Genomic DNA, 16,101 nt, shown 5'->3' on the forward strand with positions numbered 1-16,101 from the left:
CTCATTTCATACCACTTTATTCCCTATCTACCTGCAGCTGCACCACCCCACCTCCCCCGGAAAGCCCTAGACGCACTTGTTTCTCATACATCTGTATTTCTTCATTTCTGTCTTCTTCAGGCAGTACCTGTCCACCATGTCTTACCTCACTCTCTCTCATGCAGTCCCTTCCTTTACACATACACACTCACCACGCTCAACAGAGGAGCATCCTTCTCTGACCTCAGGTCTCACCTGCCCCCTCTCACCCCCACTCCCAGCTCTCACCCATACCTCTCCCTTATAATGCTGACCTTGTCCACCCTCACGGTGGTCCTTCCAGAAGAACCTCCCATGCCCTTGTCACTTGAGAAATGCATCTTCTTCATGGCACTCTCTCTGCCTGCACCTAACTCCCTCACATGCTCCCTTGTGTCTCCTGTCTCCCATCGTTTAACGTAAGTACACCGACTTCCAAGGCTTCCTCCATACCTGTCATTTCAGGTAACCCATCCCAGACAAGAGCGCATGCGCCAACCTCAGGTCTCTCCTAACCATCCCCCCATGGCTCTCACGTGCAGTGGCCCCCAGGTATCAGGTGTAGCCATCTTTCTTGGGTCCCTCCCCTGCCATGTCTCCTTCAAGCCCGTGCTGCTGGCCTCCGTCCTCGCTGTCTCTCTCTGGGTCTCCCAAGGTGCAGCTCCATGCTGGCATGCCTTCGGGCCAGGAATCTGTCCTGGTCCACAGGTACCTGCCTCACCTGCATACCTGTCCCTGCAGGTACTACTTATCTGCCTCTTTTCTTTCCCCACATACCTAACGTTCCATGTCCCTCACTTCTTTTGCCTCGCCTCACAAGATCATACCAATATCTCCACACACCTGCTGATTGCTCACCTGTCCATTTCAGGCATCAGCTGCTCCGGTACCACGCCCACTCATTTCTTCAAGCAAACAGGTACTGAGCCCTCCATGCACCCTCTCCTTAGTCTCTCTCTGCTTTACATCTCTTCATCCAGGTCTCTGCCAGACCGCCGGACTCCCCAGCCTGTCCCCAAGGGGATTCCTGCTCCAGCCCCACAGACGCGCACCTGACTCCCAACACTCTAGCCTTCTCCCCAACTCACCACATCCACTGTGGCCCTTGTTCCTTCATAGCTTCTTCAAACACTGTGTACTCACCCCGTCCCTCTCAGCCACCTGCTCATACAATCTGTCGCCCCTGCCCTTCTAGAGCCTAACCTTCAGATCCCTCACACCTGTCTCCAGCCCACTTCCCTCTGGAATGACCTGTCCCTTTTCCGCAGAACTTGTCACCACCTATCTATCTCCTCAGGGAATACCCTTCTCCGTGAGCATAAGCAACACCTGTAGCATTTGTTAAACACGTATAACACCTGTTCGCAGCTGTCCATGCACCTGCCCGCTGCGGCGTGCAGAAGCTCTTAAGTCAGGGGTTCTTAGACTACAGCGGGCAGAGGAGACATCTGGAGGGCTTGTGGGACCCCAGAGACCTGGATCTCACCACAGAGACTCTGGTGCAGCAAGTCTGGGGAGGAGCCTGACACTCTGCGTTTCTAATAAGCTCCAGGTCATGCCGCTGCTGCTGCTGGTCCACGGACCGCTCTCTGAGTAGCACCTGCTCATAACCTGTCCCTGGCCACTGCTTATTAAACACCCATCTCTGTGACAGTCGGTGTCTTCTGTTCTTCATATCCATTGTCTCATTTCATCTTCATGAGACCCTTAGGAGGGAGGCACTTATCTTATCCCTTATTCCCATTTTGCAGAGAAGGAAACTGAGTCCAGAGAAATGGAGTCATTTCTGGGCTCGGAAGCTGGTAGATACTGGAGATTTGCATCAATCTGAGGCCATCTGACTGCAGGCATGCAAGTGTCCCTGTCCCCCACACCTGCCCATCAGGTGACCACCTTCCCCCACAGACACATCTGTCCACCTCATCACTGTTGCATCATTTGCTTGCCCATCACCTGCTAGCTCTCCAACACCCCACATTCTACCTCCACTCCTGTCCTTGGATACCCTACCTACCTGCTGGCACACCTCTCTCTCTCTGACAGTGACTTCCCCCCACCCCGTTCAAGCTTGTCATCCGCCTCCTGGTTCCCACCTGCCCCCCTGCCAAGCGAGCGCAGTCTGCTGACACACACCTGTCTCCCCACGTACACCTGGGTCTCTGGAACTACCCGTCTCTACACCACGTACCTCTTTCCTGGCTCCTGTTTCCTATCCCCCCACCTGTCTTTTATCCCCTCTCTCTGTCTCCATCTCTGTTCCATCTGCCCATCCCCCTTTGCTTATCCCTGGATCTGTCTCTTTTCCTCCCTCCCTTTGTTCTGTTTTTCTCCATTTCTGTCTCTCTCAATGTCTCTGTATCCCTCCCTATCTCTCTATAGTGCTCTGACTCTCTGTTTGTCTGCGTCCTGCACTCTCTGTCTCATTCTCTGTCACCTCTCTCCTCTCCTGTCTCTGTTCCTTGCCCTCTCCACTGACAGTGGAAATCTTAGGGAGACTTCAAGTCATACTGATCTGCATTTGAGTCCAGATATCACCACTCACCCCTGTGGGACTTTGGCCAAGTTACTTTCCCGATTGGAGCCTCAGTTTCTGCATCTGTGAAATGGGTATCATGGCAGCTGCTACCTCCCAGGTCATAGTGTGGATGAGAGACTGAAGGAAGCCAGAGGATGCGAGCTGTTGGTGGGGAGGGGGAAAAATGGGGGCTGACCTTCCCTCCGTGGGTCCCTCTCTGCTCTTGTCTCTTTCCCAGGGCTGCAGCCCCGCCTGACTGTCAGTGGAAGCATGTGTGTGGTGGGGGGAATGGAGAGAGAGGAGGGCAGAAGTGTCCCGGCTGGCCGAAGCCTGGGCATGGGACCCGGTGTGGGGCTGGGGACAGGGATCGATCTGCCTCGGCGGCAGTGTGCGGGCCAGGATTGCATCTTGTCACAATAATTTATTGCTCTCATCCCGTCTGATCGATGGCGCTGAATTAGCACCGTGCGATGCCCCTGGAGCCCCGAGCCTCCCCCAGTCCAGCCGGACCCTGGCCCTTCTCTGGCCCTTGTGGGCTCCCCGAAGCCCAGGCACCTGGTTCCAGCCAGCCCAGCCCCATGCCTGGCTCCGGACACAGGGGTCCTGCCCTCGTGCCCCACCTCTCTGCCTCCTTGCCCTGGGTCTTGCCTCCCCACCTCCACTGCTGTCCATGGGTCTCTGCCTTTCTGTTCCTTGACTCACACCATCCCTCTGTCTCCCTGCCTTGTTCCCTGTAGCCTGAGTTCCTGTCCAACAGTATTTGCTGAGCACATACTTGGTGCCAAGCCCTGTGAGCAGGACGCACAACCTCCCTGCCCTTCGGCCAGTGCAGTCCAGAGGGGCTCCTGTGGTCTCGTGGCTTCTGGGACTAGCTGGTCACCCTTGCCTTCGGTGTCCTGTCCCTCCTCCCCCCTCCCCAGCACCCCCACCATGCCACAGTCATTGCCACTGTTTCTGACACAGAGCCTGGGGCCAGAGGATCCAGCAGTGAGGGGGCAGGGGGGCAGGTGGTGCAGGGCCTGGGGCTGTAAGGATGAGACTGGGATTCACCCGGAGGAGTTGAGGACCAGCTTGGGAAGAGAACCCCAACTCCACTGGGGTTCAGGTGGGCGCAGGGGCTGGAGTTGGGGTTGGGGTTGGAGCGGGGTGGTGGTGAGGAGGAGGAGGGGGCAGGCTTTGGAGTTGGGGTGGCAGCCAGGAACTAGATCAGGCCCCCCCGACACTGGTCCCCTCCCCCAAGACTGCAGAAGAGCCCAGGTGAGCGTTGAGGTGGCCGTGAGCCCGCACCTGGGGTCTGCCTGTGCCAGCGGGACTCTGACTTTCCTCACCGTTGCTCCGGCCTCGGGCCCTGCAGCCCCCCTCATCCACTCCTGTACCTCTGCCCTAATCCCTCAATTTTCCGCATCTCTGCCCCCTCCTCTCCTTCCTCCTTGACCCAGGGACTCTCCTCCCAGCAGCTCTCTCCCCGTGACCTCCAGCTCTAATTCACTTTGTGAAGCTTCTCTCAGACCCACTCCTCTTTCCCGGGTTTCCCTAACTCGGGTCTCCCGCCCCGGCTGTGGTCTCTGTGTCTCTCTGTCTCGCTCCTGTTGGTCTTTGTGAGACTCTCTCTGGCCTCCTGTCTTCTCTCTGCGTCTCTCCTGTCTCTGTTCCAGTCTTTTTCACCACTCTGGGCTGCTCCCCGCTGCGCTTCTCTCCCATATCTCCCTTTCCCCATCGCTCTGTCTCTCTATCTCTCTCCCTCTGCGGGTGTCTCTCAGTCTCCCCCAGCCCTGTGCTCGCTCCATCTCTCTGGGTCTTGGAGGGGAGGGCGGGGGTGGGGGAGCAGAGTCCAGGCTCTGGGTCCATCTGCGGTTGCGCCTCCCTCCCTCTCCCTTCCCCCAGCGCTGTTTGGTAGGCGGGGTGCGTGGCACTGCGGCTCCCACCTCCCAGGGGACGCTCCCTCGCCACCCCCCCTTCCTGACACCATTCGGAGCGCTGGCCGCAGCCCCAGAGACATCCGTACAGAGACTGGAGCTCAGGGAGAGAGACTGAGACCTCGAGAGACACACACCACCTCAGAGATGCCAGCTAGAGGGACAGGCAGTGTGCGGGTGGGTCTGAGGTCTCTGTTCCTGCCCTGGCTTCGTGCCTCCCAAGCACCCCACACCCACCTTCTCCAGGCTGGAAGCCGGTGCCCCGTCTGTCTGCCAAACTGTCCCTCCGTCTTGCACAGTCAGCCTGGGCAGAGGTTCCTGGGGGTGTGTGCACGCCTGTGTGTGCAAGCTGTCTGGACTGTGTGTGTCTGTGGTGTGTGTGATGCTTTGGGGGGGCTTGGCTGCCTTTTTGTGGGACCGTGGGACCTGTGTTACAGCACATGTAAACGTGGCTTGTGGAGAGGTGTGTGCTCCTGGGCACAGTGACTAAGTGTGGGTGCGTGAGGCCCTGGGGTTGAACTGAACCACGCGTGTCGTGTTTATGCCCACGTGTGTGACTGGGGTGTGATGCTCAGCTGTCTGCCCCCGAAGCCCTGGAGATGTGCCGTGTTCGGAGGGAGGCGGGGTGGAAGGACCGAGAGCGCCGCCCTGGTGGGACCCCAGGAGCCAGGCTGGTGAACGTGGGTATGAGGAACATGGCACAGGGACAGCTCTGGACACGGTCGCAAAAGTTCCCCCCGAACTGCTGCATCAGAGGCTGGCTGTGTGTGGCAGTGCCTTTGTGTGCAGGGGGTGCTGTTGTGTGTGGGCTTGTGTCTGAGTCTGGGGTCAGGCGTGGGCCGGGTGTGTGTACATGTGTGTGTGGTCATTTGGGGAGCTGGATAAGGGGAATCAGTTCATGACCGATACATGAACGAGACTGTGTGTGGCCAGCCCTGAAGGGTGTGGAAGGCTGTGTGTGTCTGTGGTTGTGTATTCATGTGAGCTGTTTGGTGGTGTACGTGTGCACCACTTGTGTAAACCGATGCTCAGCGATGTGTGGGGCTGCATCTCCGATGCCGTGTGAGTATCAGCCTGGGTATGGTATCACTGTGTGTGTTGTGAGTCTGTGTGTCACAGCTGCCTGTGTTTCCGTCCCTGTGTTTCCTGTGGGGATGAGCCAGGTCTCAAACGAGCTGGGCGGTTGTGGGGATGACAGTGTGTGGCCTTGACAGAAGTAGAGACAAGGGTGTGTGTGTGTGTGCGTATACACACACAAGAACACCCCTGCCTGTGGTCAGTTCAGACCATTTGGTGGATGTGGGCAGGGGTAGAGTGGGTGACCTTGGGAGTGGAGGCAAGGCCAGGCAGGAGAGCCCCTATCACCTTCCTGACCCCTTCCTCCCTGGGACAGCCACGGGGCTCTCCTTGGTACCTATCATGGGAGGTCCTGGGGCCTAGGTTTGTGTACCCATGGATGTGGAATAGTCTGTACAGACAGGTGTGCAGGGAGTGTGTGCTAACATAGTGTATGACAACAGGCGGCCAGCTGTGTGCACCCAGGTGGGACAGTGTGTGTATGTATGTGCGGTGTGTGTGAAGGGTGCCTAGTCATGTGTGTCCAGAGAGAGTGTGTGTGCATGCACAGGGGGTCTACTGTGTGTCTGCTGTGTGCACAGGTCTGTCCTACATGGGTGTGTGGTACATGGAGGTGTGTGTACCAGGCTGGGTGCAGATGGAGCACCAAGGCGGGTGTGTGTGGGTGTATCTCTGTGTCCGGGTGTGATGTGTGTGTCTGTCAGTGTGTGTGTGCATGCGTGTGGGGGCTGCGGGAGAAGGGTCTTGGGCCGCGTCTCTCTCCTCTTTAGACAGAGCCCTGGAGAAGATATGAAATTTAAAAAAAAAATCAATTTTCATTCCACTTGTGCAGATTGTGTTAAGGGGAGGTGGGGGGGCTGGGTGAGGGATGAAGGGGCTGGGGTGGGGGGTGCAAGGCCTGAGGCGGCTCCCGAGGCAGCCGGAGCAGCTTAGAGAAATCAAAACAACTGGTTAAACCCCAGCCCAGGGGGCTGGGGTGAAGGGGGTGGGCAATGAGGAGACAGAAGCAAAGAGAGACCAGGAGAGAGATGCTTAGGACAGAGACGAGAAACAGAGACATTAAGAGATGGAGATATTTGGAGATAGAGGCCGACAGACAGATGGGGCAACAAAGACAGAGAGAGAGAGACCCACTGGAGAGAGACAACTGCATAAGCAGGCCTGGTTCAGTGCCCACCTCACACACATCCGGGCTTGGGGGTGTCCACAAATGAGTGGATGGACAGACAGCTGGACAGATGGTGGCAGGAGCGTTGGGACCCCAGAGTGGGCTTATCTCTGAGTGCCCACGCCACCCCCACCCAGCCTCATCCCGCTGGGCTGTGGGTCTGAGTGTGGTGCTGTGCGTATGTGTGCAGCCGTGTGTGTTGCCGGCTGTTCTGGCGTCGTGCGTGCACCTCTGTCTCCTTGCATGATGGAGAGTGTGCACACACACGGTCTCTGGTGCTTGTCTGTGTGAATGTGTCCTTTCACGTCACGTGTGTGTGACTGGCTTGGCTGTGCTGCTGGGTGTGCCCGGGTGTGCGTGTGTGTCCACGCTGGCACTGTGTCCATGTGTGCTTTGCAGCTTTGTGTGGCTGTATTCGTGACCCTTGGTGTATGACGGTGCGTCTATGTCAGTGTGTACCTGTCTATGATTTATGATTGTGTGTCTTTGTTTCTGTAGGGGACTGAATCTGTGTGTGTGTATGTTGCGTATATCTGTGTGCACTTGTGTGTCTGTCTCTGTGTCGATGTCTATGGCCGTGATGGTATATGTGTGTTCCGACATGGATGTCTCTGTGTGGTGTGTAACCTGGTGGTGTGTGTGCCTGGGTTGCTGTGTGACAGGGGCTGCGTGATGGTGTTGGTTGTGGCAGTCTTGGTGTACATGAGTTGGTTAACCTGTGCGTCACACACTGTTGTGATGTGTGTTGTGTGTGCCGGTGTGGCGTGTGTCACTTTGTTGAGCTGTGTTGGTGTCATGTATTGTGTGGCACTGTGGCGTGTGTGTGTCTGGGTTGCTGTGTGGGTCTGTGTAGCTCCTTGGCAGGAAAGAGAGGGAGGCAGCCTTTGCCGGCCCAGCCCCTCTCCACACTGCTGCGCGCACACGCACACACATTCGGTGCCATGGCTGCTGGCGGTGGAGATGGGGGGGCGGGGGGGTGTGTGGAGGAAGCAAAATAAAATTAAAAATTAAAGCTTGCCCGGAGTCCCCATCCGCCCCGTGCGGACTGGTGGGGAGGGGCGGGGTTGCAGCCGCTCCTCCTCTGCAGCCACGGGGGGGCTGGGTGTTTGTCCGTCTGTCCAGCCGTCCAGCCAGGCCCCTGCCAGGCCCACTGCCCCGGCCGGCCCCTCAGGCCCTGCGCCCTCCGTCGGTCGATCAGCGATCAATGGGGCCAGGGGGGCGCCAGGGGCAGGGCAAGATCAAAGGGGTCCCTAGAGACAGATGCGGGCTACTAGGACAGAAACAGAGACGCAGAGATGGGGAGACAGAGACACTGAGACTGGGGTGGAGACCCCCAGACATAAAAACAGGGTGGTGTGGAGCCCCAGAGACGTGGGGACACAGAGAGAGAGAGACATGGGGAAGCGGAGATGGGGCACCCTGGTGCCCGGACAGTCAGGGGCAGACATGCAGGGAAGGGGGCAGAACAGGAGGGGGTGGGGGCCCAACAGGACCCGGGCAGGGGGACAGAGAGGGGAGAAGTGGCAGGCAGAGACCTCGAGATGGCAGAGACGCGTGCCTGCATGCAAGAGACGCGGGGGGGAGCGTGGGAGCAGGGCCCGGAGCGCCGATCCCACGGCTCCTCGTTATAACGTGTCCGGAGGAGGCGGCGGGGAGTTGAAAGCGTCGGGAAGAGAAATCAAAACCAACACGGAAATGAGAGGGGCCAACAGGGGGTGGGAGCGGGGTGGGGGGGTGTGAAGCAGGAGGGAGGGGGGCCCGGAGAGGCAGAGAGAGCCAGGGAGGTGGGGGAGAGAGAGGTGGATGGAGCGAGGTGGGGAGATGGGAGAGAAGAGAGACTGAGATGGGCCAGGCGGGCGGACAGGGGCAGAGAGACGGAGAGATGGGAGTTAGATGAGAGAAGGGAGGAAAAGAGACAGATGGCGCAGAGAGTTCGAGAGACAAAAGACCTGGGGAGACACAGGGGAGAGACAGAGAAGGGCCGGGGGACAGAGAGGGACAGACCCCAGAGGACATGGGGGGGCGTGGTCCTGGAGGACAGAGATACAGAGACTGAGTGATGGAGGGAGAGAGGCAGAGCGGGGGAGACTGCTGGGTGGGGAAAGATGGGGCGAGACACCTGGGTGGACAGGAGATGAGAAAACAGACCAGAGAGAGACAGCAAAGTGGACCAGAGCTGGTGGGAGGAGACAGAGAAGGGAAAAGAGAGACGATGGAGAAAGGATGGAGAGGAAGAGATAGGGAGGGAGAGAAACAGAGAAAGTTGGGGAGCTGGGGGGAGATGAGGGTATAGGAGCAGAGGAGGGGCTGCCCCCAGCAGGGGCCTGAGTGCTGGGGCGGGGGAGCCATCTGAGGGACCTCAGTAGACACGGGGGCGGGCAGGGGCAGGCTGGAGGCTGGCCTGAGGGTGGCTGTGGGTGGGTAACTGGGCAAGCCTGGGGGTGGGGGGTAGTGGGCTGCCAAGGCTCCTCTGGTGTCCAAGTGGTGGGGTTTATGGGGGGAACGCTACGGGTTTCTGGGGTGTGTGGGATCCTTGAGAGGCAGGGCGTGTGAGAGGGGTGGTGTGTTTAAGAGTCTGTAGAGGGGAAGGGTGGGTGGGTACCCCAGGGAGGGAGCATGAAGATAGCACAGCCTCTGAGAGGTGGGGTCTGGAGGGGAGGAAGGATCTGGGGCTTGGGGTGTCTGGGATGGTGGGCGTCTGAGACGAGCGGATGTCTGAGGAAGTGGGTGTCTGAGGGCGGTGGTGGTGTCGGGGTTGGTGGGGTATCTGAGGGGGAAGGGCTGGCAGAAAACAAACGGTGGAAGGGTCTGAGAGGCTGGGATGAGCAGGGGATGAGACAGTATCTGAGAATTGAGGAACCCAAGGAGAGGGGTGTCCCAGGAAGTGGGGGTCTGAGAGGGGGGACCTGTTGCAAGGCGGAGGGGGGGAGGGAAGGGGGAGAGGCAGATCCAAGGGGTGGGGGTGTCTGAAGGGGGAGGCAGATCCAAGGGGTGGGGGTGTCTGAGGGGAGAGGCAGATCCAAGGGGGAGGGGTTTATGGGGGGAGGCAGACCTAAGGGGAAGGGGCTGTCTGAGGGGGGCCGTCTGCAGAGGAGGCAGGCCCAAGCGGCGGGGGTCTGAGGGGGACAGCGGGTTTAAGGAGGGCATCTGAGGGAGCACTCCTGTGGGCGCTGGGGGCCGCTCTGTGGGGTGGGTGGGGCGGAGGGCAGGGCGGGCAGGGGCTGGGCCGGCCCCTTCCCAGCCCGTCGGAAGGCCGCCCCCCGCCTGGTGCTGGCTGGCTCTGGGCGGACAGATGAGAGTGCGGGGCGGTGCGCGAGCTGGACCAGCCAGCCCCGGGGCCAGCCGGGCGGAGTGGAGGTGGGGGCGCAGAGGTGGGGAGCGGGACAGACCGGGGACAGCCACAGAGGGAGACCGAGGGAGAGCCCGAGACGCAGAGACGGACCCCGAGAGGTCAGGCGCGAGGCGAGGGATGGAGAGACAGCGGCAGAGACGGTGCGGGGTGGTGCGGGGCGCGAGTGTGAGCCGGGAGTGTGAGTGAGTGAGTGGCGAGGAGCGCGGAGGGAGGCTGGGAGCCCGCGGTTAGTGGTAAGGCACAGAGGAAGGGGAGGCTGCCGGGAGGACTGGCCGGGAGGGAAGGACCGGGCGCAGGGCCGGGAGAGGGACTGGGAATGATGGGACCAGCGGGCAGAGAGGTGCCTGCAGGGGGAGGAGGGGGTCAGGATGCAAGGGGTGAGGGCGGCTGGGGCCTGGGTGGGTGGAGGGGGACGTCCCCTTGCAGTGCCAGCCCCCAACTGACTTGGGTCTGTCTCTCTTGCTTGCTCCATCCTGTCCTCATCCATCTGTCTGTCTGGCCTCTCTACAGGGCTGGCTCCAACATGGACTGTAGCTGCGTCTCCGACCTTCTCTTCGCCCCACCCGCCCTGCCGGCTCTCTGGACCCCTGGTAACTGGCCCAGACCTGCCCCACCGTTTCCTCAGCCCTGGGGCCTTCCCAGTCCCCTGGCCCCTCCTTTCTGCATCTCTCACTGTCTTTCCTCCTTCTGCCCGGGGTCTGGGGTCTCGGTCAGAGTCGCCTGAATCCAACCCCTTAATGAAAAACTTGACTAAAAACTTCACGGCCAGATGTCCCTGCCACCTGCCTGCTGGGACATGAGGGTCTTTTGGAGGACAGGTGAGGTGTGGAGGTCTGAGTGGGACAAGGATGCCGGGGCCTGAAGACCTGGGGTCTCGGCCGGCCGCAGTCTGCTTCCACCCAGGACCTGCGGGCAGAGGAGCAGGGAGACTTGAGACAGACGGGCGCTGATGGCGCAGGGCCGGGGACGAGAGGGGGCACTAGATCAGGCGCTGGTGGGCAAGTGGGCAGACCCAGGCAGGGGAACACGGAGGCGCGGCCCAACCAGCTGGAACAGGAAAGAGGACGGTTTGCTTGGAAGTGGACACCCAGACCAGGGATGTGGACGACAGTAAGACCTGGACATGCATCTAAGTCCAAGTCACACGCTCCACAGATGGGCAGTGAGAGAGAGAGGGAGAGGTGTGTGTGTGTGTGTGTGTGTGTGTACACCACGAGACAGAGAGGTGAGAAGACTCCGTGCTGGTTATTTAGGATCCTGGTGTGTCTCTGTGTCACCCTCCAAGAAGAACGGGTCGCACTGGGGAAGTGTGCGTCCATCTCTTTGTTGAACTGGTTCTGCCTGCTTGTCCGTGCACGTCCGAGGTCACCTGAGCGTGTCTCCAGACTGAGTGTGTTGTGTGTCTTTGGGACTCGGAGTGTCCACAATTCCGGGTTGGCGGGGGCGGGTTGTCTGCCAGCTCGCCTCAGTAGGCAAAAAGCCTTTGACTGCTCCTTCCGTGGCGTGTGGCATTCTGAACCAAACGGAGGTCTAATCTCGCTGCATTTTGGGTTGCGTGGGTGGATGGGTGGTCCCCCAGGCCTCTGTGTCAGGGGCTGTGTCTGTGTTTGGGGCGTGGGGCTGGTTCCGTGTGTCACTGAGAGTGGCTGTGCACTGGGGGCTGTGTTGTCTTGATGTGCGTGTGTGTCTGTGTGCCGATTGTGGGTCCTCCTGCCTCTCATTGTGTCGGCACGTATAGCACACCCGAGAACACGCGTGGAGGACAGGCCGGGGTGTGTGTCTGCATGTTGTCATCTTCGGGGTCATTGGGCGTGTCTGTGTGATACAGTCGCTGGGACATGTTCCGGGTGTGAAATGGGCCAGAGCTCATGTGTTGTTGATTCATTCGGCTGTCTTCTTAGATGAGAAAAACCCCAGACGGAGTTGAGAGAGAAATTCTCTTTAGGGAGGAAACTGCCTGGCCTTCCCCAGCCTCGGGCAGACCCTGGGCAGCCTGGCTGGGACCCTGCTTCTCCTTGCCTCATCCCTCAAATTCTAACAAGCCAGAGAGGGCAAGGAACTGCCTGGGACCACACCAGCAAGTGGATACCAACAGTCTCCCAGCTCAGAGACCCTGACCCTGCCACCCCAACCACCCTCCTTTCCTGCAGATTGTAGGCTAATTCTGCCTTCTGTTTTCATGCCTGGGTCTGGGGTCTCTGAGGAGGGGGACAGGGACAGAGGCTGTGGCACGGAAGTGGGACCCAGGGCCTGGAGCCTTGTGGGTGGGCGGTGAGATACAGGGGTGGGAGAGCCCCTCGGTCTCCACCTAGCATCTGTATGTCTGGACACTGGGGTGCAGGGTGCTCATTGGAGCTGTGGATGCTAAGAGTTGGTTGTGGGACTTCCCTGGAGGTCCAGTGGTTAAGAATCTGAGCTTCCACTGCAGGGGGCGTGGGTTCAGTCCCTCGTTGGGAACTAGGGATCTCAGGAGGCAACCAAAAAAAAAAAAAGAGCTGGATGTCTGTGGCAGGGGTGGGATGAGGGGGTGCTCTACTGTTAGGGTGTCACGAGGGTGTGACTGTAAGGGTGACACATGTGTCTTGGCGTAGCACTCACGGTCTCCACCACAGGGTGCTTCATGTGGGCCTTTGGGGTTCTGTGTCTTCTCATCACAGTTGCGTTGTTCGCGGGTCCCAGCGCTCAGGGGCCTGAGATGTTTGCAATTGTGTGTGCCTGGTGTGAATGCCTTGGTGGCACGTTTGTAGTGTCATGCTCCGGCGGGAGTGTGGCTCTCTGATACAGCCGGGGGGTCCCTCGAGGGTGAGCGGATGTCTGTGTGACAGGCTGTGTGCTGTGGGCATCTGCACACACACATACTCTCAGACGGACATGGCACAGAGGCAGGGCAGGGACACAGGGAAGTGACAGGTATAAATATACGGACGGGTACGGAGGCGCATGTGTACGCAGGCCCAGCCTGGATGTTCCAGGGTGAGGTCAGCCGGGGTGGCGGAGGGGTGCAGGGTGGTGAACTTCGGGGAGAGATGGACAAGGGACAGGGAGAAGAGATAGCAGGAATCAGAGGCCATTCAGAGTACACAAGAGATCAGACCTCAGGGCTGGCAGGACCAGGCTGGGGCAGTGCAGGGAGAACGCAGTGGAGGGCGTGCCCTTTCCTGCAAGCCCCTCCCAGACCCTCCCCAACATCAAGGACAGGGGAATCTGGTCCCTGCCACCCTCCAGCCCAGCTGTGCCAAGGCAGGAGTTGGGCTGCAAGTGCCAACCCAGGGCCCCCAGACAATGAGGTCTCTCCCTCTGTTTGGACAGTCTGGGGACTGGACACCAAGTGGGGTGCGGAGAGTGGGAGATGTGGAGATGCTCCCCAAAGATGCCTGAGGCTGCTCACTAGAGACCAGGGGTCAGGGGAGAGGGGGATGCCTCCTGGTCCCCCGAGCCCCCGACTCGGCGCACTGACCTGGGGCCACTTCCCTGCCTCCCATCCCCAGGCTTTGCCTTCCCGGATTGGGCCTACAAGCCGGAGTCGTCCCCCGGCTCCAGGCAGATCCAGCTGTGGCACTTTATCCTGGAGCTGCTGCAGAAAGAGGAGTACCAGGGTGTCATCGCCTGGCAAGGGGACTATGGGGAGTTCGTCATCAAGGACCCCGACGAGGTGGCTCGGCTCTGGGGCATCCGGAAGTGCAAGCCTCACATGAATTATGACAAGCTGAGCCGGGCTCTGCGGTGAGGAGGGGCTGGGGACCTTGTCCTGCTCCCCTCACTGTCCCTCTGGGGCCCTGTCCCCTGGGGGCTTTCCCTCAATTTCCTGGGGGCAGAATCGTATGGGATCCCAGCGCACAGGGCTCTGTGCCTGTAGCTACCATAAGTATCCACTTGTGAGTGAAGGACCAAAGCCCTGGACTTCAGAGCCACACAGGGCAGGATCCTAGCCCCTGCCTGGCCCTGTGACTCTGGCTTCAGTTTCCCCAAGCTGTTGTGTTCTGTGCTGGGCGCCAAGCAAGTGTTGGGGGCTCTGCCTTCACATCTGCATCAGTGTCCTCCCTCTGCTCACAGCTACTACTACAACAAGCGGATTCTCCACAAGACCAAAGGGAAGAGGTTCACCTACAAGTTCAATTTCAGCAAAGTTGTGCTCGTCAATTACCCGTTGTTGGACGTGGCGGCTGCCACCACAGGCTCCCCGCTTCTGCTGACCCCTGGTCCCTTTGGGGGAGCCCCTGGCCCAGATGCTCCTCCCCTCACCCCTGAGGTGAGTTTGGATCTTGGGGTCCCAAAGCCCTGAACCTCCTGGGGAGGGGGCAGCCTGTCTGAGCGGTACCTATTCCCTCACCTCCCTCTCTAGACCCTGCAGACCCTGTTTTCTGCTCCACGCCTGGGAGAGCCGGGGGCCCGGGCACCCCTTTTCACCCCCGAGACAGACAAACTGCGTCTAGACAGCCCTTTCCCATTCCTGGGCTCTGGTAAGGGCCTGGGAGTCCAGGGGTGCCCCCGGGGTGGGCAGGCATGCTGTACGTGTGTGAGGGAAGAAGATGGGCAAAGATAGAAGGGGGAGAAGCCAGGACGCTGGAAGGAGGCCCTGGGTGAGGCTGTGTGTGCGCATGTGTGCACATGCGTGTCTAGAAGTCAGAGGACGTGAGCGAGGTGGAACAGAGAGGAGGGCAGCTGGAGAAGGGGTCAGGCTGACAGCAGAGCTTTGGGGGGGCACTAAATGAATGGGAGGCAGGCAGGGACGTGGAAATGAGGGGAGCCACGTGAGGGTGGGAGATGCTGTGTGGGAGGACGATGGGAGAAATCAGGTGGAACACGGCAGGAAGGAATGACCCAGTCTACCTGACCCCCTGTGCCCATCACCTTCTCCCCAGGTGCCACTGGCTATTCCAAGCCCCCTGGCCTGCTGGGGCACTTCAGCCGCGCCTTCCCTGAGCACCCCTGGAACTTCAGCCCATACCTCACTGGCCCCTTCCCCAAGCTGCCCCCGCCTCTCTACCCACCACACTTCTACCCCAACCCCCTGGCCAGTTCTCTGGGCCACCTGCCCTCGGCAGGGGCAGGGGGCGGCCCCACCGCCACGCCCCTGCTGGCCGCCACTGGGGAGGGCCTAGGCCCGGAGCGCCCCGCGGGCCTGGCCGTGGCCCAGCGCCTGGCGCTACCGGGGGCCGGGGGTCCAGAGGCTGCGCTGGGCGGGAAGGAGGACAGCGACTCAGAGCTGGAGATCACCGACGTCAGTGGCTGCAGCTCTGACAGTGACGGCGACGAGGGCCTCCCCGTGCCCCCCAAGGCCAAGGCGGGCAAAGGCGGGGTCGGCAGCTGAGCCGCTGCGGGGAGATGGATTCTGCCGGGGCAGAGACCAGGGCAGCCGCCCGCGGGGCCTCTTCCATGGTCTGGTCTGCCCTTGATGTCCTGCCGGAGGCTGGGCCTGGGCGCATGGCTGCCCCAGGCTTCTTCCCCAGCCCCAGACTGGGGGGTGTCACCTCCCCTCTCCAGCGAGGGGAGGGGACACGATGACCTCCAGCCTCCTCCCCAGGCTCCAGTGTGAGCGGGGGGGTCCCCGCCTGACCCCCCTCTCCTGAAGTGCAATATGGCGCCCAGCCTCCCCCCTGCCCACCTGCCCCTGTGCTGTGACCTGAGTGTTTGTGCGGCCTTGTCTCCCCCGTGCCGGCCCCAGTGCTGACGCCCGCCCCCCACCCCTGCCCACAGGCCCCCTGGGGACAGGGAGCTCAGAGCAATAACCCCGCCCCCAGCCCCCACCCAGGAGGGCCCCCTCTCCCCCCAACCCCCATCAGCCAACCCCAGAGATTTACTACAAAAATAAACGAACAGAAAGAAGTGTGAGATGCTGGATGCCCAGCATCGTCATGGGTGACCAAGGGGGCTTGGGAGTGGGGGCCACGAGGGGTGTGTGTGTCGGGGGGGTGGCCCTGGGGAGTCAACATTAAGACACGGAATCTGATGAACGCAGAGGCGACTCGGTGGGACAGATGGAGGAAGCAATGCCAGACAGTCTTGGGGGGGAGCGGTTTCCAGACGCCATTCTGGGGCCCTTCCCCGCCCTCAC

The 16,101-nt window shown here is 60.3% G+C and overlaps 1 protein-coding gene across 1 annotated transcript; it reads left to right on the forward strand.

The window, feature by feature from the left end:
• The first annotated feature begins 12,797 nt into the window (after positions 1–12,797).
• ERFL (ETS repressor factor like) lies at positions 12,798–15,703 on the forward strand. Its single transcript, XM_070770221.1, has 5 exons — positions 12,798–12,848; positions 13,438–13,769; positions 14,100–14,295; positions 14,389–14,506; positions 14,909–15,703. The coding sequence occupies exons 1-5, from the start codon at positions 12,798–12,800 to the stop codon at positions 15,355–15,357; spliced, it is 1,146 nt and encodes a 381-aa protein (XP_070626322.1). The 3' UTR covers positions 15,358–15,703.
• Positions 15,704–16,101: the final 398 nt, after the last annotated feature.

The sequence above is a fragment of the Bos indicus genome, chromosome 18 (assembly GCF_029378745.1).
Source record: "Bos indicus isolate NIAB-ARS_2022 breed Sahiwal x Tharparkar chromosome 18, NIAB-ARS_B.indTharparkar_mat_pri_1.0, whole genome shotgun sequence".
NCBI classification, from domain to species: Eukaryota; Metazoa; Chordata; class Mammalia; order Artiodactyla; family Bovidae; genus Bos; species Bos indicus.

What these genes read in the sequence shown, in the direction of transcription:
- ERFL (XM_070770221.1), top strand. Translation starts at nt 12,798, where the DNA reads ATGCTCCGGCGGGAGTGTGGCTCTCTGATACAGCCGGGGGGTCCCTCG. An exon ending in AGCCGGGGGGTCCCTCGAGG is followed by an intron (nt 12,849 to 13,437) that starts GTGAGCGGATGT and finishes GCTGCTCACTAG; the next exon opens with AGACCAGGGGTCAGGGGAGA. An exon ending in TTTCCCATTCCTGGGCTCTG is followed by an intron (nt 14,507 to 14,908) that starts GTAAGGGCCTGG and finishes CCTTCTCCCCAG; the next exon opens with GTGCCACTGGCTATTCCAAG.